We start from the raw sequence: 24,522 nt of genomic DNA, 5'->3' as shown, positions 1-24,522 counted from the left end.
AAAGTTTTGACATGATTCTTTATCTTTCTGACAATGGAAGTATGATTTTGGGACCATGATGGAGGATTCTCCTTGAGACGATCGAACAAAGGTTTACATTGTTGACGAAGATGAGGATAAAATTCAGAGACATAATTAAGAGATCCAAGAAATCGTTGAAGTTGAGTTTTATCAATAATTTGATCTGGGAATTTGTCAGCGAACTGGATAACTCTGTCTATGGGTTGGATAGTAGACCTGTAAATATGGTAACCTAAAAATATAATTTTGGTTTGAAACAACTTAATTTTGGTTGCCGAGACGACTAACCCATTAGACCTAATGATCCTAGTAAATGCATGCAAATGCTTCCAATGCTCATCTATGGTTTTTGAAAAAATTAAAACATCATCAATATAAACAATGGAAAAATGGCTGTATTGATTAAAAATCTCATTCATAATATTTTGAAATTCACTTGGTGCATTTTTCAAGCCGAAAGGCATTACATTCCATTCATAATGTCCAAAAGGAGTTACAAAAGCAATTTTATACTTATCAGATTCATGGATTTGTATTTGCCAAAAACCTGATTTCAAATCGAATTTAGAAAAAACAGTTGCTTGAGAAAGTCTTTTTATCAAATCTCTTTTGTTAGGAATTGGATAACGGATCCATTCTAAAACATCATTTAAAGGTTTGTAGTTAATAACTAATCGGGGAACACCGTGTTCTAATTCTGCATTTTTCTGGACATAAAAAACAGGGCAAGACCATGGAGATTTACTTTTACGAATAATTCCTTTTTCCACAAGTTGATTGATTTCTGTTTTACAAAATTCTAAAATTTCTTGATTCATCTGAATGGGCCTGGCTTTTGTGGGGATTTTTGACTCAACAAAATCTTTAACATAGGGAAGTTTAACAATATGCTGTTTTCGGTGCCAAAAAGCATTGGGAAGGTCAAAACAAATTTCTTTAATAAGTTTGTCAGAAAATTGGCTAATAGACTCGACCAATGATTTTTTCGCGAGCTGTTCTTCAACTCGTTTGTGTTTAATTTCATCTTGCAAAAATTCAATTTGTTGGGATTTTGCAGTAATCTGGTTGAGGGTTTTTGAAACATTATCTTTTTGAAGTTGTTTTAACTTTTTAAGATCGGTTTCCATGCAAAATTCAAAAGTAATTTTTTGGCCCAAAATCTTTGTCGAAATATAGTTGTGATGAACTTTAAAAGGATAAATTAATGCAATGAAAGGGAGTCCTAAAATAACTGGATCAGAAATATTTTTAATTAAAACGAATGGAGTTTTAAAACAAACATTTTGTTGACAAACATGGGCTTTGGGGATCTCATATTTTAATTTCATTGGGGATTGGTTTGCAGCGCTGAGTACCTCAGTTGACTTATGATAATACTTTGTAGGTATTAATCCTTCTTGAATGCAATTTAAATCTGCGCTTGAATCAATTAAAGCGATGGTTTCGAAAGAAAAATCTTCGATTATTATCTTAATTTTTGAATACCATTTACGAATTCTAATTTTGTCTAAAAGACTTAAAACAAGATTTTTTAAAGAAGAAGATTTGTTTGACTGTGCGTCGGAATCAGAATGTGAAGAAGAACTGTCCTGTTCAAGTGTTTGGGTGTGAACTCTACTGAGTTGTGAGCGAATTTCGATATTTTCGGATTTTAAAAACTTAATTTCCGATTTAATTTGATTAACTTCTTTTTGCAAATCCTTGATGGTGATTTCCTTTTTGGGTTTATTAAAACGTTTCAAAGTGGTACTGAGAGAAATCTTTTGAGAAGAAGTTTGGCTAATGCCAGGTTCATGAAGAGAAATTAAATTTTTGAGTTTTTTCAAATAAAAAGATTTCAAATCAGGGTCATCAATTTTGCTAATTAATTCTATTAAAAACTCTTCTTGTTCTTCTTGTTTATTAAGTACTGAAATTTTATTACAACAAGTGTCTGTGCATCCAAACTTAATGTTTGGCAAAGAAACGTCGCTAGAACTATCAGAATCTGTGGCGGAAAAATCCAAATTTTTATCAGATTGACTAGAGTCGGTATTTTTAATTTCTAAAGCTTGGATAAGTTGAACTTTCTCTTCGTTAGAGATTTTTAGCTGGTTAATAACCTTCTTAACTTTACATTCATTTGCATAATGACCAAATTTGCAGCATTTTCCCTTCTTGTTCTGAAAATCCTTTTTAGATTTTTGAAAAGGTTTTTTGTTTGAAGATGGTTTTTCATAAAATTTATTTGTTTGGAAAGGTTTGTTGGAAGATCTTTTGTTTTTATAAAATCTGGATTGATGTTTAGAAAACTTGCTTGTTTGTTGGGCTTTTTTCTTTTTACTCGAAGGAGCTATTGGAGGTAAACCATATTGTTCACAAAACGTTCCAAGTTCGTATTTAGCGATAGATTTATCTTTATTAACTTGTTTTGAAATCTTCATGTCGATACACATTTTCAATCCTTCCTTTTGTATAACATTGACTATGTTACCATAAGTAAGGGTATGATAAGGTATGACACCTTCTTCGTTTACTAAAACATTTCGAATTTTATGAGCAAAAAGGTTTGGTAAACCATTGATAAATTTTTCTTTCCAAAAAGGTTGATTACTATCTTCTCGAAGCATAACTCTGGATATAAAAACATCTTTATACCATCTGAAATCCACTTAAGGTTGGACACCTTAAATTACTCAGCTGGTCGTGAATACGTGTAGTAACGTTGCTAGGTGTTCCTATAAAGTGTTCTATAATCGTGTAAAGTAAAGTATAATCGTGTTCTATATATATATATATATATATATATATGCCAATTGCATGGCCGACAAGTCTTATCAGGCAATCACATTATATGTATGTATGTATGTATGTATGTATCTATATATATATATATATATATATATATATCCAGAGTACCAGTAGAAGCAGTGGGCAAGAGTCCTCGAGACTTTGGCCTCATTTGGTTTTTCTTCCACGTGAGCTAGCCTTCTCATTCGGTGATGTAGTGATTCGGTGGAATTTTTCCAGGAACCTTGTTTCAAATACAAGTCCATCTGGGGACTCTTTAACAGCATCACATGTTATTCTTTGGTTAAGAAAGAATTTATGACTAGAGCAAATGGTCTTTGTTGCAAAACAAATGATAAGAGAAAATTCGGCTAGGATCCCTCTAATGGAGATTTGGCCGAATAAAAGAAAATTTGGCGAGCTCAGTAAGAAGCATTATGGGGCGTTTTTGTTGACCAAAGTCGATTTGTCACGATTCGGCCTAGGCAGGCTGAGCTACCCCCGAGTTCTTCTCGACCTCGACACAATTTACCCTCAACTCTCCAAATTTTTCTCGACCTCGGCAGCCGAGAAATGCGACATTTATCTCCGTTTTTGCTCTCTGTTCTCCACTGTAGTTTTTCTGCCATCACAAATGGGCTGCTGAAAACAAATGGTATCCATCCAAACCAAAGGCCACGAAATGAGCCAGAGAATTCTCCTGCTTGGATTTTCCACCTTGACAGTGATGTGGACAGGTGGTTGCAGATTTTTTCAACAAAAATTGTTTTACCATTTTCTTTTTTGGTACAAGTGAAAAGTTAGTAGGAGTTATCTAGTTGTCTTTGGTGATGAGGCGTTGGTAGTAATTCAAATTCAAGAGCAGCGAGGACGCGACCTTAGTGATACTCGACCAACTGTCGACTCCCCTTGTGCTCTCCGTTATCACTGGGGGTGAAAGAAACGGTAGTCCTTGGCTCATTTTGCTTAAAGAATGAAACATCAACCAATATGCCGCAGCAAATCTGAGAGTTCATTGCCTTTACAAGCCATTTTGGGTGCTCTTTGAAGGATTCGTTTGGCGAAGTTGTTCTTGGCTGAGTTATGTTTGTACTCGGTGAACAAATATTATTAGCGTGGTTGGTGGGTATGAAGTTTTGACCAAGGTCATTGGCTAAAAGATTTATATACAAATTCTGATCAGCTTATGTGGAGCTTTTGTATAACTTAGATCAACAAAGTTGTTTTTCTCACCTCAGGCAGGTTCAAGGATGTTATCAATTCGGCGGAAGTACTCAGTAGTGGCCAAGTTCAACTGCAAAATGCTTAGTTTCCTTAACCATTCGGCTTACGAGCCGAAACTTAAGAAAACTGGAGGGCATGTTTAGACCCAAAATTGCACCATCGGGCCGAGTAACGAAGCCGTTGAGTAAGCGTACTTCCACACTGTCGGTGAATTCGTGAAGATAATTTTATTAATATTAAAAGATAACATTATGATTTTTATCATAATTATCTTTTAATAATGATTTATCTTGACATTTTCATGTGAAAAATAATATATCTCCAAGCTAGGAAACATGCAGCACAATTCAAGATAATTCAAGTTAATGTGGATGTTTGGCACATGGGTGTGTGGTTGGATCAGTTTTTGGTTAACAGATATGCACGACATCAGATAATAAAGCATGCAGAACAGGATGATATTATGAGGTCACTTGGAACTACTAATGGGATTGGATTCTGAACAGATTATTATCCATTTAAATATGGTGATAATTAAAATGAATTTAATATTCATAGGGTCAGGATGCATGCGGCAGTTTTGGTAAAAGATGATGAGAGCCTAGGAAAGCTAGGTTTTTGGTGATGATGTGGTGATGTGATAAGCCTAGGATTTGATGGTGATGGAGTTATGATAGGAAGCCTAGGTAGGTTAGGTCTTTGGTCATGATGGGATAAACCTAGATGAGTTTTCATTTGAAAAGTCAGCCACACAGATCATATTTCATTTTGCAAGTTAGAGTTACAGTCGAACTCCACAATTATCTAGCCATGTCAAGCAAATATCAACACTATAAATATAGAGCTGCATCTTCAGTTTGAGGACCTCCAATTTAACACATAATTGCCCTGCACAAAACCTCTCAAATCTCTTGAAATTTTATTTTATTTTATTTTCTTCTTCCCGTCGACACACCTTCAATTTGGATAAACAACATTGTGAAGGCAACCGGCGAACATCTTCAGTTTGGATAAACAGCGTTGGTGACGTAGAATCAGCTGTTCCCAAAGCACCTTCAGTTTGGATAAATAGCACTACATCGAGGCCGACTGATTATCTATCCAAGTCTCGGTCGAGAAGGATTTTCGAATCCTTGTTGGCAGAGGTCATCTCATTAGCCTTCTCGGCGAAGTGAGGTGTTACCAGGTTACTACATTTGGCACCCTGAGAGCCGAATTTGATATTGAACTTCGCAGAACTAGCAGCCTTGTCTTCAGGCTCGAGAATCCAAAGGCCGAGATTTGTTCATTTCTCGGCCGCAATCGCAAGATCAAGAAGTCAGCAGCGCACTCAACACAACATCAACAAATTTTACTCCTCGGTAGAGCTCGGCCGACGAGTTGGCATGCCCCGCATTCAACCGAATGACGTAATTAGCTTATTAGTTACTTGGCCTGCGCGTCATGTAGGCTTTGTAATTTTTAGGGTCAACAAGTTCTATTGAGTAGCTTGTAAGAAAATGAAAGTGACATCTACAAAAAGCAAGGGAGTTGATTTGAATTCCTTGGACATAATCCATCTCAATGGTTTTGTGAATCAACGAAGATAAAACTTCGCTAACTAGTAAGAATAGATACGATTGACAGTGGATCCCCTTGACGCAACTCCCGAGATGGTTGAAATTTGCGACCTGAATTCCCATTAATAATAACAACAAAATCCACTAATCTAACACATTCACCAACAAGTTATTTCAAAATCTGTGAAAACCTATCCTTACCACCACAACCTCTAAAAAAATCTCACTCGATTCGATTATAAACCTTACTCATATCCAGTTTGATCCCAACTCCAATTTTCTTCTTATTTTCCTTAATTTGAGAAAATGAAAAACTTTGTGAGCGATGAGAATATTATCCTGAATTTATTGTCCATTTACAAAAGCAATTTGCATTAGAAAAATCAAATCATGTAACAAAGGCCTAAGTAGATTGGAAAGAACTTTAGATAACACCTTATATGAGTAGTTGCAACGACTGATTTGCCTGGACTAATCAACCTCCTTTGGATTTTGGATTTCTGGTACCAATACTATGAGTGGTATTAACTTTCCTGGGGCTGGACGCTCCATTTATGAAATCCTATGTCATTCCTTAAACTTCCTCAGAAATAATAACCCAATAAGACTGATAAATCATTCATTGAAAACCATCTAACCATGGTGCCTTTAAGCCTCCCAGTTGAAAGAATGTATCCTTAATCTCTTGACCTGTAATCTGGCATAGGAGACTATAGTTCATCTCAGTTCTAACAGATAGCTCAATGCATTCAAAAATTACTCCCCAGTCCCGAGGCCCCTTGGTAGTAAAAAGGCTTGCGATGTGATCTTCCACAATACCTAGGTGCGTTTATGTAACAGACTATCTCTGATTTGACTAGCTTAAGAGGCTAAGCTGGACTAACTTAGAATAGACTAAATTGAACTAATTTAGTGAAGCATTTGATGTAACATTAGACTAAAAACAAGATTATCAAGGAACTTTAAAATTATATTTAGTATTTAATCTATATCAATAAAAATTTATTATTAATTCTATTTTTTTTCTTTTGTTTGTGGACCCTCCTCTTTCTCTCGAGAAATATCAATCCTCTCTACCAGAATCAACCCAATTCAGACACACAAATCTCTTTTCCTTCATGAACCACGCTTTCATGGAATTCCCATTTGTAGAGAATTCCCATTGGCAGAAAATCACATTTCAAAATCCCCAATTCCTACTAATGCCATTCCATTTTCTTTCGTTCTCTCTCTTAACTTTTTCACCAACCAAACACCTTGAAAATTCCCAAATTCCTACTAACTACTCACCTTATATGTCACATAGATTGAGATCATAGTTGGTTAAATTTTCGCGACGGAACACAGCTTGTGGGAGAATCAGCGGAAGCGGGTGTTTGGCAAGGGAGAAAATTTAGGACGTTTGTGAGGTTGAGAAATCGATGTGTGTGCGATCTGGGATAGCCAATGAGCCATCTTTGGCATGTTCGGGTCAACACAGATGGCGGAAAACCCCAAATTGGGGCTGGGTTTGAGGGACAGTGGAGATCGGCGAGAGTTGTCTCTGATTTGGTCACTAAAGAAGGTGACCGCAATTGCTAATCATGTAGACTGGGCCGCTGCTTACAGACGAGGGAGATGGGACTAACAATCCCGTTGTTATTGGAGGATCTCACTAATACCTCCTATTGAGGGACTTAGTCGAGGAGTCCTCCTTTATCCTATTATTAAACTTAGTTCTGCTTATAACAAACACATGCTTACACTAATATCTAACTCAATTCAGTCCAGTAAAACTTAACGAGGCCAAACAATCGCGCGTGTAACGTCCTCACTGCATTTAGATCCTCTTTGTTTTGTGGTTTCTTCCTTTGTGGTTGGTGGGCCCATTCCCAGTTTATTAAGGGGTAAAGAAGGCATTTTCAAAGGAAAGGGAAGAAAAATAATACTATTTATCAAATATAGCAAAAAATTAACTCTTAATTTCAAAAATATCACTTTTTATAAAAACTTTCAAATATATCCAAAATTTCACTTAAATAGACAAAAATACCCTCAAATTTAACAATTACATAAATTAAGGGCTTTTTAGCTTTTGTCACCTCAAGCTCCGGTCCAACTTCACCTTTACTTCTACACTCCACCACCACAACTCTATCCCCTTCGACCCCCTCATCACCGACATTGAGCGTCGCCGCGGATACCACAAGTGGGAGCAGCAACATAATTTCAATCAGGTCTTTAAAGCCTTTTTTCTTACTAATATCATTTTTAGTTTTAAATATAAAAATAGTTTTTAAAGTTAATCCACATGTCGTTATATGATTGTATTTGTGAGACTCACGTGACACCACATTATCACACTAATAGAGCAATTAACCGATTTTTCACGAAAAAACTAAAATGATCATGATGGACAAATTCAAAGAAAGACTAAAATGATTAACGATAAATAAATTCAAGAACACTACTACTAATTATCATTAATTGTTAAAGACTAGATAAAGGAGTTATGGTAATATCATGAATTATTTTGGCTAAAAATATTTTAATTTATTTGATTGTTAAATTTGAGGGTATTTATGTCTATTTAGGTGAAATTTTGAATATATTTAAATTTTTTTTTTTTATAAAAAGTGATGTTTTTAAAATTAAAAGTTAATTTTTAGCTATATTTGATAAATTCTGGAAAAGTAAAACCCTTGTTCGGATTCAGTTGCTGATAAACCCAAGTGGGTAAGGTTGTGTGATACAAGCCTCAAACTCAGGGAGCGGAGCCGGTCATGGCTATCCTCGCTCTCCCACTAGTCATCTCCTTTCTCAAGCCCCACGCTTCCCGCCTCCGCCTCCTCCGCCCCAGCAACCCCAATAATCCTACCTGTCTCTACAACCCACTCTGCCACCGCCACTGCCGCCGCTTCACGAAAACCACCGTCTCCGCAGTTAGTACCTCCGCGGTTCCACAGCACGACTCGTCCACAAACCCCAATGATGAGCCCCGGAAAGCCTCCGTCCTTACTTTCCAGCAAGCCATTCAGCGGCTCCAGGTCTCACTCTTCAGTCCAAAGTCGTTTCCTTTTCACTCTGTGTTGCCAATTGCTTGTTATTTGCTTGATTAATTTTGTTGGGTAATCTCAGTTTTCATGCTTTGATATTCCATTGATTGCATTGTCGTTTTCTACTTTGTAGGAATATTGGGCTTCAGTTGGATGTGCCATAATGCAATGCAGCAACACAGAGGTAATGATTAGTGCTTAACTTTTTCACTTGGGTTTACTTATAAGGTTATGCTTTGTTTAATTCTTTCCCTTTTAGTTGTTGCTTTATTTGGAGAAATGTGTTTTTCTGTGCTGAATTATAACCTCTGATCCGCACAGTGCACCTTTCGCCCTACTGTATGTTCAAAATTGTGTTTTGCGTGTTGTTCTTTATCAAATTGGACTGAAAAGTCATTTTTCCTTTTTTTTTTGTTTTGATAAGTAAAAAACTCGTGATTAAGAAGAAGAAAGGTTCGCCAGGTGGACGGGGAATGCTGCAAAACTTAATGGGCAAAATAAGCACATATTTCTCTTATAGTTGTTTAGGTGGTTTGAGGCACTAAGCATCTTAGTTTTTGTCTGACTATCCCAAATTTATGCCTAGTTACGTATTTTTCTTACTGTGACTTTGGTTATTGATCAGGTTGGAGCTGGGACTATGAATCCCTTGACATTCTTAAGGGTTCTTGGTCCAGAACCATGGAATGTTGCGTAAGTATGCGTAAGTTTGTAAATTACTACATTAATATATATTCGGAGGACTACGGTATTGATTTCCCTGATGTGTGGGGTTATCTGGTCATAGTCATATTTATTACATTGCCAGTAAGTTTCCTTTACCAACTTGGCCTTATAGAGTGTTACCTACCCACCCATATAAACCCTATCAGTTCTTATGTGGGATTCTTGTTCTTAACCTTCTCCCCAACTCAAACACTTTATGCCCTCATTGTGGATGGAGCGTCTGTCTACCCACCCCATCAGCAGGGGATCAGTTATCTATGTGGACCCTCTATATAGACAATTCGTGCGATATTGGATAAGGAACTAGTCCTGTCGTGATCTTAATATCACCGGTTGTGAGCTTACTGTACTACCTAAAGTACGAACCAAAGTGATAGGTGTCTACCCACCCTTATGAATCCTATATCGAATCTGTTGTATCAATGGCTAGACTCCATGAGTGATAGGTGTCCCCTTCTCCGATGTGGGATTCTCTTCACATCCATCTTGGCTTATATTGAGCCAACCTTTTACACCAACGAAATCCACTTCCTATCTGATGTGGAATTCTCTTTATGACATTTATTCTTCTTTTTTTTCATTTTTGTAATTATTACCACATAGAGCAGCTGGTCCTTCAAGTTTTTCGTTTAACTGCGAATGTGGACTTCTTGATAATAGGTATGTGGAGCCTAGCATCCGACCAGATGATAGTCGTTATGGGGAAAATCCAAACAGGCTCCAGAGACACACTCAATTTCAGGTTAAGTTTGCTCTTTCTTTTCTTTTCTTTTTATTTTTATATTTTTTATTTTTTATATTTTTATTTATTTATTTATTTTTTCCCCCAAGCAAGTTAATGCAATTTTGGATGACACTTGGTTCTACTCTTTTTTGGTACAATTCTTTCATATTACCTGTTGTCATGGACAGTTCCTTTTCATTTATCTATCTCAGGTTATATTGAAGCCTGATCCTGGAAACTCACAAGACCTTTTCATCCGCAGCTTATCAGCTTTAGGTAGTCAATAAAAATCTTTTTCTTTGAACCATTCAAACAAACCATAAATGCGAATGTGTATTGTGACTCTGTTCAAGTAACGGAAAGTGGCCTTGCAAATTGTGTGTGCGTCACTTAAGTGTTTTCACACATATCTACCTGAATACATTGTATGCATGTTCATATCTCTTACCGTACAATTCAAGCTTCAATTCTGGGTGGATAGTCAACAAATTATTTAATATACTTAATGCTCAGAAAATAAATAAGCACCATAGGAATCCATGCTTATACACATAGTTCGTATATATTATTTTAGGTTGGCCATTGCATACACGCCTTTAACTTGGCTTGTGCACCCTAGAACCTTTTATTAATGTTTTTACTTTCAAAGAAAAGGTAAACAAAAAGAGAAAATACTAGTCTTGGATCCGATAAAGAATTGGAACTGATCTTTATCATGGATCAAAATAAGAAAGAGGACTCTTACGTTGTTTGGTATGCTACTCATCAGGTCATGGGGTTTAAGTAAATTTTCCATTTCCAAGGGAAACTGGAAGAAAAAGAATTATTGGGCGGTGTGTAATTCATTGTTAAGATATGCAGATCTTACTTACAGAAAAAAGCAAAGAATATAAAGATTTCATCCATATAACAAAATTTATAGCACTTGTTCCTGTAACTTCAGCCATTTAACTTTGCCATTATCATTTTATGTTTGTATGCTTTGTAGGGATTGATGTCCGTGCACATGATATACGATTTGTGGAGGACAACTGGGAGAGTCCGGTAGTATTCTGTTAATTGGTGCTCAATCAGTTTTTCCTGTTAATTTTATGCAGTTTTTCTTTGAGCCTCTGGGTGAGATGCAATGTAATACGTTGGTTAGATTTCCTTTCAATTGGCTGATATGCTATATACTTACTGATCATTAATGCTTTTAGGTGCTTGGAGCTTGGGGTTTGGGTTGGGAAATCTGGATGGATGGAATGGAGATTACACAGTTCACCTACTTTCAGCAGGTTTCTTATTTTACGTCAAATTGAAATATCATACACAGAATGTAGATTCAATTTTTTTTACTCTCTCTCTCTCTCTCTCTCTACAGGCTGGAAGTCTTCCCGTATCACCAGTATCGGTGGAAATCACTTATGGTCTAGAGCGTATCCTCATGCTGCTTCAGGTCAATTTATATGTCTGATATTCTGCTTCTTTCTTTGTTCTTCTGATCACTTAAGTTTTCCTTGACTAATTTGCAGGGAGTTGATCATTTTAAGAAAATTCAGTATGCTGATGGAATTACATACGGAGAGCTATTCTTGGAGAATGAGTAATGAACTACTTGAACTACTGATTACGATCTCTTCTGTTGACATATACATATAATCTTTTTCCCTGTGGAAGAGTGTGTTAGATTGATAAGGATCCCAAGAATATATATTTGTACTGCACAGTATTTTGAGTTGGAGATTCAGTAATGTTATGAATATGATACTATTCTTCTTCTTTGTTCATCTTATTTCTCATTTTCTAGTAAGAATGTAAAATAATATACGTTGTATTTCTCTTCAGGAAGGAAATGAGTGCATATTATCTAGAGAATGCTGAGGTGCATCATCTTCAGAAACACTTTGATCTTTTCGAGGAGGAAGCTCGTTCATTGCTTGCTTCAGGCCTCGCAATTCCTGCGTATGACATGCTTTGTTACTTTGTCTTATTTTTGGAATTGTAACTAATGAGTTTTTGGTTCACATTTCTTTACATTTCCCCTATTACTTTCTAGGTATGATCAGCTTCTGAAAACATCACATTCCTTCAATATCTTAGACTCTAGAGGCTTTGTTGGGGTAACAGAGCGTGCTCGTTACTTTGGTCGTATGCGTAGGTAAGATTTCTTTCCTGATAGCAAAGAAATTTGCTTGAAAACTTGTAGAACAGTTTGTGTAGTCAAAATCAACACTGGAAACTTTTCTCTGCTGTGGAATAGTCTTGGGGAGTATAGTTAGAAAAGAACAAAGCCAAGCCATTTTTTCTTTGTTCAATAATATACATCTCGTTACATTTATGTGAGAGTAGTGAGTACAAACCCAGTTTTGTTGAACCTAAATTGTTTTTTGGATTAATGTAGAAAAGTTGTAGAAAATATTATAGGTCACTGGTGAAATATGGTAGAGTACAAAGCATTGTTATTTTAATTACCTATTGGCTGCTATATATTGTAAACACAATCAGTCAATGAATATCAAGAAATTCTAATAAAAATGATCTGGTTTGACAAAAAATTGAGTATTATGCCAACATCAATTAGGAGAATATATTGGGGGCTTTGTCATATGGGTGTAGGTGAAGAAGAAGGAGGGCCCTTGGGACTTGGCAACCATGAAAGGTCTGCTGGGCAATGTTTTTTTTTTTTTTTTGCTGGGCTCTTGGACGGTGAAAGATGAAGGGATAAACATACGATAAAATCATAATCATCCTCATTAAATGAATTGGCACCATTCATTACAATTTGATCTATTTGAACGGCCAAGATAAAGGGCTCCATATGAGCAGGGGCGAAGCCAGAAATTAACTAAGAGGGGGCACCTTAAAAATGTTGAGCTTTTTTTGTGAGAAATGGAGCTAATGTTTACAAATGTTGAAAAAATTAGTTATAAAATACCTAATTTTGTGACTCTATTCCCCAATTTTGTGCCTATGCTTATTACTTCTCTTTGTTTCTTAAAAATACTTTTATCAGTTTAGCTCGTCAGTGTGCACAACTTTGGTTAAAGACCAGGGAGTCCCTTGGATATCCGTTAGGCGCAATTTCTGAAACTGTTAGTCTTGTATGTCCTCAAGAGCTTGTGGAGGCAGCGGTTAAAAAGGTCAGCTTTTGTATATTGGAATTTGCAAGCTTATCCGGAATGGTTTTACTTTATTTTGTTTTCAATTAAATTCTGTTTCTTTAAGAACAAAATTGGTTTTGACCAATAAAGAAATACAAAAATTTGGTTGAATTGAGGTTTTCAGAATTGCTACGTGTTCACCATTTCAGATGTTTAGGTTTATGTCAATTTGTTATACATATGATTATTTCTTATTATTTAGTGTGCTTTTTTGTTTGTTGACTTATGTCCCAGGTGCATGATGATTCAAGGTTATTTGTTCTTGAAATTGGAACTGAAGAGATGCCACCACAAGATGTTGTCGATGCCAGCCAGCAAGTACAATTAATTGCATATGATCATTTTTTTTTTTTTACATGCATTTTGTCCTTTTTGAAATTCCATGAGCATTTTGAAAGTTATGTGCCTTTTCCATTTGTGTTCTTTCTCTGATTGTGTTCAGCTGATCATTGCAGCTGAAAGATTTAACTGCTCAGTTACTAGCAAAGCAAAGACTGAGCCATGGTGAGATACAAGCTTTTGGCACACCTCGCAGACTGGTGGTAAGATTAGAAATTTTGTCTGCGTATGCATTGGCAATTTATAGATTTATTCCTCTACTCAAACATTTTAATTTCGAAGATGAATTTTTCTTATTCCATTAGGTTTATCACTATAATTGGCTGATCAAGATATCCATTTCTTCTATTCTGTTTCTTCCTTTTTCATTTTAAAGTGTTTAGATATTTTTAGTAGCCATATTCAGTTCACCCTTTTGTTGTGTTGAACTTCCATTGCATAATTCAGGCTTATCTTTCTTTGATATACTTACACAGTTTTATGGTTGGATATGTCTGGGCCCCTTTCTTCCTTTTTGCTGGGTTGAAATTTCTCGTTCTCAGGATGTCCATTTCTTCTATTATATCTCATTTTCTTTTTGAGTTTTAGATAGTTTTAGTGGCTATTTTTGTTTTATCATTTTGTATGTGTTGAACTTCCGTTACATAATTTAAGTTTCTCCTTTTCTTCGATATCAGTTATGATGGTTCTCTTTCTTCCTTTTCCTTTATGAAATTTCCAATTCAAGCCTTTATTTTATTTCATTTAGATTGCAAATGTTTTGACTTGTCATGTTACACACCTTAGATGCACTGTTTTATATAATTACGACATATTTATGCACGACTTGGAACTTAAATGAAGTACGTTGGGATTAGAGAATTTGTGGACGTAGTCTTATGATCTTGCTTTGAATATTTACTTTTGCATTCTAGGTTTCTGTCGAGAATCTCTGCACTAAACAAATTGAGAATGAGGTTGAGGTTCGAGGACCTCCTGTTTCAAAAGCTTATGATGATCAGGGAAATCCTACAAAGGTGATACCTGAGTTTCCATTTCCTTTCTTTCCTGTATGGCCTCTCCTTGAAGGCTTGTGGGCCTTCTCCATTATACCTATTTGGTTTATCATGCTTATTGATGTCATTACTTTTTCATATTAACGTAGTATAAGGATTGCCCATGTCATTAATTGTTATATTATAATGGATATACAAAGGTGTTTAGTGTTGAACCTGCTATTTCATGTCAGGCTGCTGAGGGTTTCTGCCGGAGATACTCTGCACCATTGAACTTGTTATATCGAAAGTCTGATGGTGAGACCTGGGCTGATTCACACTTTAGATGTGTTTTGAACCTCGTATTTCATGATTTAGATTTTGTTGCTGCTTTGTTCTAGTTGCAAACATTCATTAGGAGCTTGTTTCTCACTTTTCAGGGAAAACAGAGTATGTCTATGCTCGAGTAACAGAGTCTGCCCGACTTGCTGTCGAGGTTCAAATTCTTATCTTTTCCTGTTTGCTAGAAGAATTGAATTTTCAGATTTCTCATCTTTATTTATTTATTTCCTGTGGAAATTTCATCTGTACTTCAGTAGAAGCTGATGCCCTTTTAAAATGCTTATGTTGCTGTTCTGTGTGCTTATTGAAGTCATAAAACTGAAAGTGTTGACCTTTTCAAATTTATTAGCTAGTATATCATTGGTAAGTTTGTTCAGTCAACTATTTGCATATGATGACAAAAGGAATAAGAAAAAACTCAAGGGTAGGAGAACATCTTTGGTTTTTTATTTGAATTGGATGGGATCGTTGCAATATTATTATTGTTGTTTTGTTAGTATCATCATTCTTCATCTTATTAATACTATTGTTGTTATTGTTAATATATTTTCATTTAGACAGATCACATAAATAACTCTAAAGCATGTTTGGATATCTTTGTCTTGTATGTCATCCTGTATGTTGGTATGCAAGTTAATATGAGCAAAAAATTTGTGAACCCAACTAGTTGAATGCTATTTATGATTGTTATTCTTATGAATTAAACTGTTGTCCGTGAATGAATATGATTGCAAATGCCTCTGTAAGTACATATGAACCCAATTGTTGGAGAAAGTTAATATGAACTGAAAACTTGTTCCGTGGTTTCCCCTTCTATGGACTTGATGGCTAGTTACTTTGGCTGCTGGTTTAATTGCACTATGGGTGGACCTCTGGTTCACTCTGTTTCCTAATGAAAAAAGTTGTCTATACAGTTTCATTGCAATAAAAGTGTTTTTTTAATTCTCTCTTGATTAGGTTTTGTCTGAGGATTTTCCCAATGTGATTGCTAGACTTTCATTTCCAAAGTCAATGCGCTGGAACTCTCAGGTATATTGTATTTTAATTTTATGTTATATATATGTGGACACATACTGGGCTGTGGCTGAGATGGAGAACTAGCCCTACCCACCCTGCCTCGTTGCCATCAGTATAAGTGTACTTTCATGTTGTAGTGCGTGAACATACCTGTACTTGTGTTTTCATTTATTCATCTATACTATTATAGAAAGCCCCTTCTGTGCCTGCACATTCTCCTATATTAAAAGACACCATCTCAACACTAAAGAAACATTATTATATCAGGACATTATGTCTTTTGATGTAATTTCAGAAATTGTACAGTGCTCCATTGTCCCACCTGAACACACTAGCCTAAAACTCCTGACTTTGCTTACCTTGTTTCTTTTTATTATTGCCACAAAGAGGAGCAAGCTAATATCCTCAGAGCACTTGTAAGAGTATCGTTTAGCTAATGTGTTATTTTTGTGTTTCTTGCATTGTATCTAGGTTATGTTTAGCAGACCTATTCGTTGGATTTTGGCACTCCATGGAGATGTAGTAGTGCCCTTTACTTTTGCTGAAGTTTTGAGGTAATAAGGGTTACGTGCATATCTCTGAAATCTGATTGTGTAGTTGAGTGGTAATTTACATGACTTGCTGGGCTGGACTTGTTTTGGGTCACTTGAGGGAGAATGATCCCATAGCTCTTGAGTGGAAGTCCTTAACTCGTTTGAGTTCATTTATCCCATAAATTATCTCTGTTGCTAACTTGCTACTCACTAACCCATGTTAGTCGCCACATCAATGGCGTGATCAACAACTCCTCTTTCTAACCCAAAATGCATGACCATTCTCCTTTTTATTGTTTAAAGAATAATTCACTAAATGTGTTTCAGTTCTCGGATTAATACATTGCACTTGGTGGCATATTATAGCCGCCTCAAGCTTTAATTTGGTTGTACAACTTAGGTCTCAATTGGGAATTTGGGAGTTAAATAGTACTGCATGTCAATGCTCACAATGATGAAACAATTATTTATTATGTGCTATAGCAATTCAGGATGACATTGATCCAGTCACCGAAGGTTTTGTTTTTTACCACCAGTTATGTTTATAATTGATTTTCTATCCAGTTTCTAGCTAGTAATATGTTTGCCAGATGTGTATGTTTACAGGTGTCAAGATGTGGTCTTGATAAGGTTGTTTTGGAAGATTCGTGTGGTAGTGTTGAAAATTATTCTTTATGTTGGCATATGCATATCTACCAAGTTTTGTCATTGTCTCTCATATATGCTATTTTGATAAGTCCTGTTTGATATCAGCCAGTGCTCATTTTCTTTTCCTTTGAATTTGTGCATCTTACTGAAAAAATAATTAATAATCCCAAATTTACATTGTGCATTGTCGTACCATTGTTATTTGTTGTTGGTATAACCGTGAACTTAATTATTTGGTTGTTCTATTACTCCTTTAATTTTATTTTTTTTTGCAGTGGAAACCTGTCACATGGTCTCCGTAACACGCCTGCATCTACTGTCAAGGTATGTGTTGTCTCTCTCTCTCTCTCTCTCTCTCTCATGCGCTCTCTCTATATGTAAATATAAATATAAAATGAGAGAGCATAAAGGTCCTTAGAGCTTGCTAGTGATCTTCTGACGATGCTAAGCTGCACAAGTATTGTCACAGGTTGATAGTGCTGAATCTTATGCTGGTGTAATGAGGAAGGCTGGGATCAATATTGAAATTGAGGTATCAATATCATATTGCAATCTGATAACTTTCTTCTTAGGAATAGCTCTTTCACATGGAATGATTAGACCTTATTAATAGTGACTGGTTACTTAAACAAGTACTCTACTCGCAGGAACGTAAGAAAACAGTATTGGAGGGGTCTAATGCATTAGCCAGAAGTGTAAACGGACGAGTGTTTATTCAGGAGGGCTTACTTAATGAGGTTGGTAAATTGTTGTCTGTGGTTGGCAGTGCCAACGATAAACATGTTTTTAACCATTTTCCAACAAATTATGATAGGTTGTAAATCTTGTTGAGGCACCTGTTCCGGTCCTTGGGGAGTTTAAAAGGTCCTTCTTAGAGCTTCCTAGTGATCTTCTGACTATGGTAAGCTGTTTAATCTTTGTAGACTATCATGAAGTCCTTGTGAAGCTTAACTATATTTTGAAAAGGTAAACTAGGTATGGTTGGGATGCTTCCCATTGGGAAGGCTATTCCAAGTAAGGTGGAATTGCCTAGAAAATAGCAATGGCATCTGGGTCAATTAGATACTTGGTTGTGAAAATTTGTCCCAGTTCTGATGCGATTCTTTCAGAATTGGATAGAATCTATTGTTATTTTGTTCTTTCTAATGGTTAGTTTTCCAATATCTAAATGGCAGGATGATGTAAGATTTTTCTGTCATTTTTTTAGAATTGTTTGTTTTTATTTACTATATTATGAGGGATCCCTGCAGGTTATGCAGAAGCATCAGAAGTATTTTGCTGTGAAAGATGAAAATGGAAGGCTGCTGCCATATTTCATTGCTGTGAGACATGCTTTCCAGTCATATATGACTCTTGACCTAATATTTTGCTTTATGGTGGCAGTTAATATATTCATATTTTGTTTTGTTGACGTAAGACCCTTTTTATAGGTGGCAAATGGAGCAATTGATGAGATTGTAGTCAAAAAAGGAAATGAGGCTGTACTGAGGTAAGCATGCATCTTGCTAATTCTTTTGTATTCCTTGTGCACTGGAAAGTTCATGATCTGCTGGATTTGCATTTTCTCATTGCTATTTTGGCGGACAAGTAAAGAAACCATGAGATATTTGTTCAGTGAAATGGTTTTAAAAATCTCTCTAGTGTGTTTCGTTGTACATATGCTAGCGCTCTCATACATGGTTTTGCACATTTGTCACATTTTTCTCCTTTGAAAAGCAAATAATGGGTGTAGTGGAGATGAGAATGCTTCGTTGGATGTGTGGGCACACGAGAAAGGATAAGATTAGGAATGAGGATATCTGAGGTAAAGTAGGAGTAGCCGAAATTGAAGGAAAGATGAGAGAAAATCGGTTACGGTGGTTTGGACATGTGAAACGAAGGCCTACTAATGCTCCGGTTAGAAGATGCAATTACGGGACAGAGGTTCAGGGCCGAAGGGGTAGAGGAAGACCTAGGAACACTTTGGAGGAGACTCTAAGAAAAGACTTAGAGTACTTGGATCTAACGGAAGACATGACACAGAACCGAGTGCAATAGCGTTCTAGGATTCATATAGCCGACCCCACTTAGTGGGAAAAGGCTTCGTTGTTGTTGAAAAGAAAATAATAAGTTTTAAGCCAAAGAAAAATATCATAGGATAGATAGCCTATTGTTGTAAAGCCATTATGCTCCCAAGATTAATTTTCATATAATGGGTGATATGGAATTTTAAGCTTAGGAGAAAAGTTCATGAGCTAATTGGCGTAACATGACACTGAACCTGTGTCTATATATGTTTGTTTCCAGTTATGTATTCTTTTCTTTTTCCCATTTCTGATATTCAGTGGCCACTGTTACCAAATATTAAATAGTGCAGGAGGGTAGATTTGCATAAAATCTTGTTCTCGAACACTTTTTTCTGATGGGGCTGCTCTCTGCTCTCTGGATTACATGCTGGCAGATTCTCTTCTTCAATTCAAGTTCTCTGGCTTTTATTAATCTTGAAAAGTGTCTGAGCATTTCACTGTCTATGCAGAGCTCGCTATGAAGATGCTAAGTTCTTCTATGAAATGGATACACGGAAAAGGTTTTCAGAATTTAGAATTCAACTGAAAGGGATTCTTTTCCATGTAAGCCTTTTATTTTGTCTTATTTAAGAAGAGATTATCTTACCTTTTCATATTGATAAGAAAAAAAGAATGAGATGGTTATCAAAACTTAATGTTAGCGCAATAAAGAACAATTAGACAGTTTTAATATTTTATTTTATAAAGGATTCCTGATAATAGCTCCTTTATTTTGACCATATTAATAGGAGAAGTTAGGAACAATGCTGGACAAGGTGCTGCGCATACAGAATACGGTTAACAAGCTAAGCTTGGCCCTTGGAATGAATGAAAATACGAACAAAGTTGTCCAGGATGCTGCGTCACTCGCTATGGCAGATCTGGCTACAGCGGTTGTCACAGAGTTTACTTCCCTTTCAGGAGTAATGGCTCGTCATTACGCTCTTAGAGATGGCTATTCAGAGCAGGTTTGTCTTGGTGTTGGTTATATTTTTCCTGTGTATTTGTGCACTCAAGCTTCTTGTGGGAATTGACAATAATAGTACTCTCACTTCTTGCTCAGAAGTAATTGCTCCTTACCCCACCTTTTTGTTGATATGTTTCAGGTTGCAGAAGCTTTGTTTGAGATCACACTTCCGAGGTTTTCTGGAGATACGCTTCCTAAAACTGATGCAGGCATAGTTCTGTCTGTCGCTGACAGGTAATGCTGAGAACTGAATAGGTCCATTTTAGTTTGCGTTGAAGCATCGCAGTTTGTCAAATAGTCAACAGTACACACACGAATATATAGTACAAAGGGGGTGTATAATGCATGTTTATTTGCTTTTATTGGGGATAATTCTATGTGAAGACAGTTCACGTTTTTAATATGCAATGTCATTTTCCATCATGCTGCTTCCAGAAGAAAATTATCAAAATGAAAAACCCCAAAGAAGTTCAGCTTGTTTTGGTTTGACCTCTCTCATATATGCATAGAATAATCATTTTTGCAAATGTTATGGGTATGCCCTACCATATCCTTTCAGGCTAAGTTGCCGATTGCATGTCTATCTTTCATAGTGGAACTCTAGTTGCAAATCTCTTGACTTGATATGTCTTTTGCAGATTAGATAGTCTTGTCGGCTTATTTGCTGCTGGTTGTCAGCCCAGTTCTGCTAATGATGCGTTTGGCCTGCGACGAATCTCTTATGGTCTTGTAAGTTCCATGGTCATTCTGATGTTTTGAGGCTCAGCTAACTAAGATTAAACAAGTTAAAATTTGTTTCCTCTAGGTCCAGGTGTTGGTGGAAAAAGATAAGCATCTGGACTTACAACAAGCATTGGAACTTGCTGCAGATGTCCAACCCATTGAAGTAGATGCAAGTACTATAAATGATGTATGAACTAAACTTCTTAGTTATGGTTGGAAACCTAGATTTTCTTTTTGGCCACTTTAGCATTTCAAATTAAAATATAATGTCGACATGAAGTTCTGAAAAGGAAGGGTAATGATGCAGAGAGGGTTATCATGAGTCATGATGTAACCTACCATCTAAAGGTTCCTTTGGGAATATTTAATTATATTAATGCTCTTGTTATCTTGTTTAAGTCAGTATGGACATCAAGTGATGTTGATTGCATCTTTTTTCTTTGCCCCTTCACTCAGGCACATCAATTTGTTACACGGAGATTAGAACAATATCTGGTACGTATACATCTCCTGCATCCATCTGAATCCTGTTCTGTAATATTGTAGAGTATAAAATATGGAAACAACCCCTAAACAAGTCTTGTATTTTGGTTTTCTCACGTTCATATGCTAGACTCTCTGAGTTTGCATGTTCATATGCTACTCTGTCAGTATATTAGTTCTTTATTTTCTTCATTTATGTTCCAATATTAGATTTTGTATAATTCATGTATTATAGTTTAACCTTATTATCTTTTCTTCTCATGGTATCTTTTTGTTGTGTTACTTGTCTTATTCTTGATTTTATACACTTTGGTTACATTATGTTTACAGGTTGATAAGGGAATAAGTTCAGAAGTGGTTCGTTCTGTACTTGCAGAGCGTGCAAATTCACCTTGCCTCGCAGCAAGATCTGCCTGTAAAGTAAGTTGCTTGATTGTTACTGCTGATCCTGCTGCAAAGTGTTCTGTGAATATGTTGACAAGGCCATTAGATTTCTCTGAGAAATAATTACTGGTTGTACTACCTTGAATTTGATGATGCTTGTAATATCATGACATCTAGATGCCTAAATTGTAAACCCATATTACTCGTGTTTTCTTTGGGCAGAACATTTTGACCAAAAAAGATGAATTATTTTCTGGTTCTATAAAAAAGGATATATTTTTATTCCTTTTCATGTTTTGTAGTACTTTTTTTTTCTCACTTCTTTTACATCTCGAATCATGTCAATTCTTTATGGTGTATATGATTAACTGTAGATGGAAGCCTTGTCAAAAGGCGAGCTTTTCCAAAAGGTTGTTGAAGCATATTCTCGTCCTACAAGAATAGTTCGAGGGAAGGATGTGGATCCTCATATTGAGGTACTCTTTCTCTGTAGTGAAGATTAATTTCTGTCTTTAGGACCTGAAATTATCTGGTTGAATGGCTATTATGATTTCCGTACACTATTATTGCCTATCTTACTCTTATATCCTCACAACGCGTGTAATAATCTTCTTAGGTGGACGAGGCAGCCTTTGAGACAGACGAAGAGAAAGCATTATGGAATTCTTTCTTGTCCGTTCAAAACAAAATATGTCATGGTATTTCTTTCTCCAAAAGATTTCCAATCTGTTTTAGAGTTGAATAACTTTGTTAGCATATTAAGTAACCTTGAACTCCTTCCTGGTGGCTCCTAGGTATTGAGGTTGATGAGTTTGTTGCAGTATCGTCGCAGCTACTACAACCCCTCGAGGATTTCTTTAATCATGTGTTTGTAATGGTGGTATGAATCCTCCTTTACCATTTGCTTTTACCACTTGCATCTTCACAGCTCGTACCTTGTACCTTGAACGTGTGTTTACTTGTATGTGTGCGTAAATTAGGATTAATTAGGACAGTATCCCCCTTCGGGTTTAATACATTCTAACAAAAACCTTAGAACTTCCAAAACTTACAGTCCGACTCTAAGAGTCGTTAGATCAGGGAACTGAATATTAGACTCCTTGAGGCAGCTACGTCATTTGAAACTGCATTTTGATAATTCTCAAGTCCTAGTTCATTATTATCGTCAATCGAGTTGAGACAGGAAAACAAAACTCAATTTGTCTTTTTGACATTACGTGTACACAGGAAGAAGAAAGAATTCGGAAGAACAGGCTTGCTTTGCTGAAGAAAGTTTCCGACCTTCCAAGAGGAGTAGCCGACCTGTCAATTTTGCCTGGATTTTGAGTTGTCTGTCTTTCTTCTTGTCATTTTACTAGCGAAGGGACATCATTTTTTCGCTGAAGTGAAAAATACGATGGAAAGAGAAGAGTCTCAAGGTTGTATTTGTCTTCCAATTTGTATGTTGATTTGCATATAATGTTATAGTTATCAGATATCAAGGCAGTGTTAAATACATTTTTTTTGTGTGTGTAAATTGGATGAGTAGGAAATTCATTGTAAAGAAGAGAAAATAGTTTTAGAAGTCAAAACCATAAAAATATAATTCAATGTTTTGAGCCACTGTCATCGTTCTGGACATTATGAACGGGTTTAATTTGATCCGCGCTATATGTTTGGTTTTTCTTTCGATGATGTTTGATAACCCTTTTTTTTTATTTTTTATAATTATATATTTTTTCTTAGAGATGTAGGGAATATAAAAAGGAGAGACGAAGAAGTTTTTTACTTAACAAGTTTTTAATTTTGAAAATAATAATTAAAATAAAATAATTATCAAACGATTAATATGAACAATATGCAAATTATTAATTGAAGGAGGCAGGCAAGAAAACGACATATCTCAGTCCTATCCATTTTTGCTTAAATACAGAGAGACAACGACGCCATTCACTTGTTGATTGAGTGGAGCCCACCAAATGCCTAATCCCAACGACATCAACGGCCCTGATTGATGATGCCACGTTGTTGCCACCGAGCATTGTGGATATACATGCTTCCTACATGCTTCCAAGTCATGTGCATTTATTAAAGAGTTTCAATGTTGCAAATTGTTTGTAATTCAGTTAGTTTCTTTTACTGTTTTTTGTGAGGGACGAAAGATTAAGTTTCCGTTCTATTATTTATTTCACCTTACATTTGTAACTCTTAGAGAAAAGAGAAAATCAAAAGTTAGACAAATTAATTGTTCGACAGAAAAAAAGTTAGACAAATTAATTGACAATGAATGATTTCATTTCAATTTGTCCATGCTATTTTTACCTTCTTTATTAGATGGCGACTCTTAGTCGCTACTATACAATCGACTCTTCTGTTGCACAATTGGATTGTTGAAGATTGATTCTTCTCCATATTTGTCCATTGTTCTACATGTTCTTCTTAGCTAGATGCTGCATAATTTTATGTGGTGGTGCAACTTCAATTTGTGGTGATAAACAAATTGTTATGATTTAGATTTAATTAAGATTTGGTTGTTTCAGGGTTAGGTATGGGTTTTTAATACAATAATAAGACCTTTAACGAATGCTACTAAACTTCGAGCTTAAGTGACGTACTATGTTAGATTTTATTATTGTAAATTTTTGAATTAATGTTAAAATTTGTATCTTGTACGTCTACTTTTTGAGTGAATATCATTGATGTTTGTTAACAAAAATTGAAAATGAAATGTGTATATTGGTTGGATGTATTAGGCCGCATGTGCATATAAACGAGACTAAATAATAATAAATTGAGCATTTCAGATTAGGTTCCCAGAGACACGCGTACTCTCACTCCATAGGTTATTTGCTCAATGACTGGTTGCGGCTAGGGTTTTTCTCTCTCC

The 24,522-nt window shown here is 35.9% G+C and overlaps 1 protein-coding gene across 2 annotated transcripts; it reads left to right on the top strand.

Annotated features, from left to right (window-relative positions):
• Positions 1 to 8,311: 8,311 nt before the first annotated feature.
• On the top strand, positions 8,312 to 23,258 carry LOC103962255 (glycine--tRNA ligase, chloroplastic/mitochondrial 2). Of its 2 annotated transcripts, none has more exons than XM_009374937.3 (36): positions 8,312 to 8,599; positions 8,742 to 8,792; positions 9,234 to 9,301; positions 9,995 to 10,076; positions 10,271 to 10,334; positions 11,047 to 11,102; positions 11,258 to 11,335; positions 11,422 to 11,496; positions 11,573 to 11,643; positions 11,886 to 12,002; positions 12,097 to 12,198; positions 13,054 to 13,180; positions 13,436 to 13,519; positions 13,657 to 13,743; positions 14,455 to 14,556; positions 14,769 to 14,832; positions 14,955 to 15,010; positions 15,814 to 15,885; positions 16,345 to 16,427; positions 17,330 to 17,378; positions 17,524 to 17,586; positions 17,702 to 17,791; positions 17,869 to 17,955; positions 18,305 to 18,376; positions 18,485 to 18,543; positions 19,570 to 19,663; positions 19,849 to 20,067; positions 20,206 to 20,300; positions 20,705 to 20,795; positions 20,872 to 20,976; positions 21,246 to 21,284; positions 21,603 to 21,692; positions 22,031 to 22,132; positions 22,273 to 22,354; positions 22,451 to 22,536; positions 22,884 to 23,258. In XM_009374937.3, the coding sequence occupies exons 1-36, from the start codon at positions 8,336 to 8,338 to the stop codon at positions 22,980 to 22,982; spliced, it is 3,225 nt and encodes a 1,074-aa protein (XP_009373212.2). In that variant the 5' UTR covers positions 8,312 to 8,335; the 3' UTR covers positions 22,983 to 23,258. The 2 variants fall into 2 exon arrangements, with proteins under 2 accessions (XP_009373212.2, XP_009373213.2); XM_009374938.3 differs by having other exon boundaries at positions 8,569 to 8,599; positions 9,234 to 9,311.
• Positions 23,259 to 24,522: the final 1,264 nt, after the last annotated feature.

This window comes from the organism of the source record quoted next, unplaced genomic scaffold (genome assembly GCF_019419815.1).
Source record: "Pyrus x bretschneideri cultivar Hongxiangsu unplaced genomic scaffold, Pyrus_bretschneideri_v1 Contig43, whole genome shotgun sequence".
In the NCBI taxonomy this organism is placed as follows: Eukaryota; Viridiplantae; Streptophyta; class Magnoliopsida; order Rosales; family Rosaceae; genus Pyrus; species Pyrus x bretschneideri.
The sequence above is the reverse complement of the archived record's forward strand: the minus strand, read 5'-3'. Positions and strand labels throughout refer to the sequence as shown.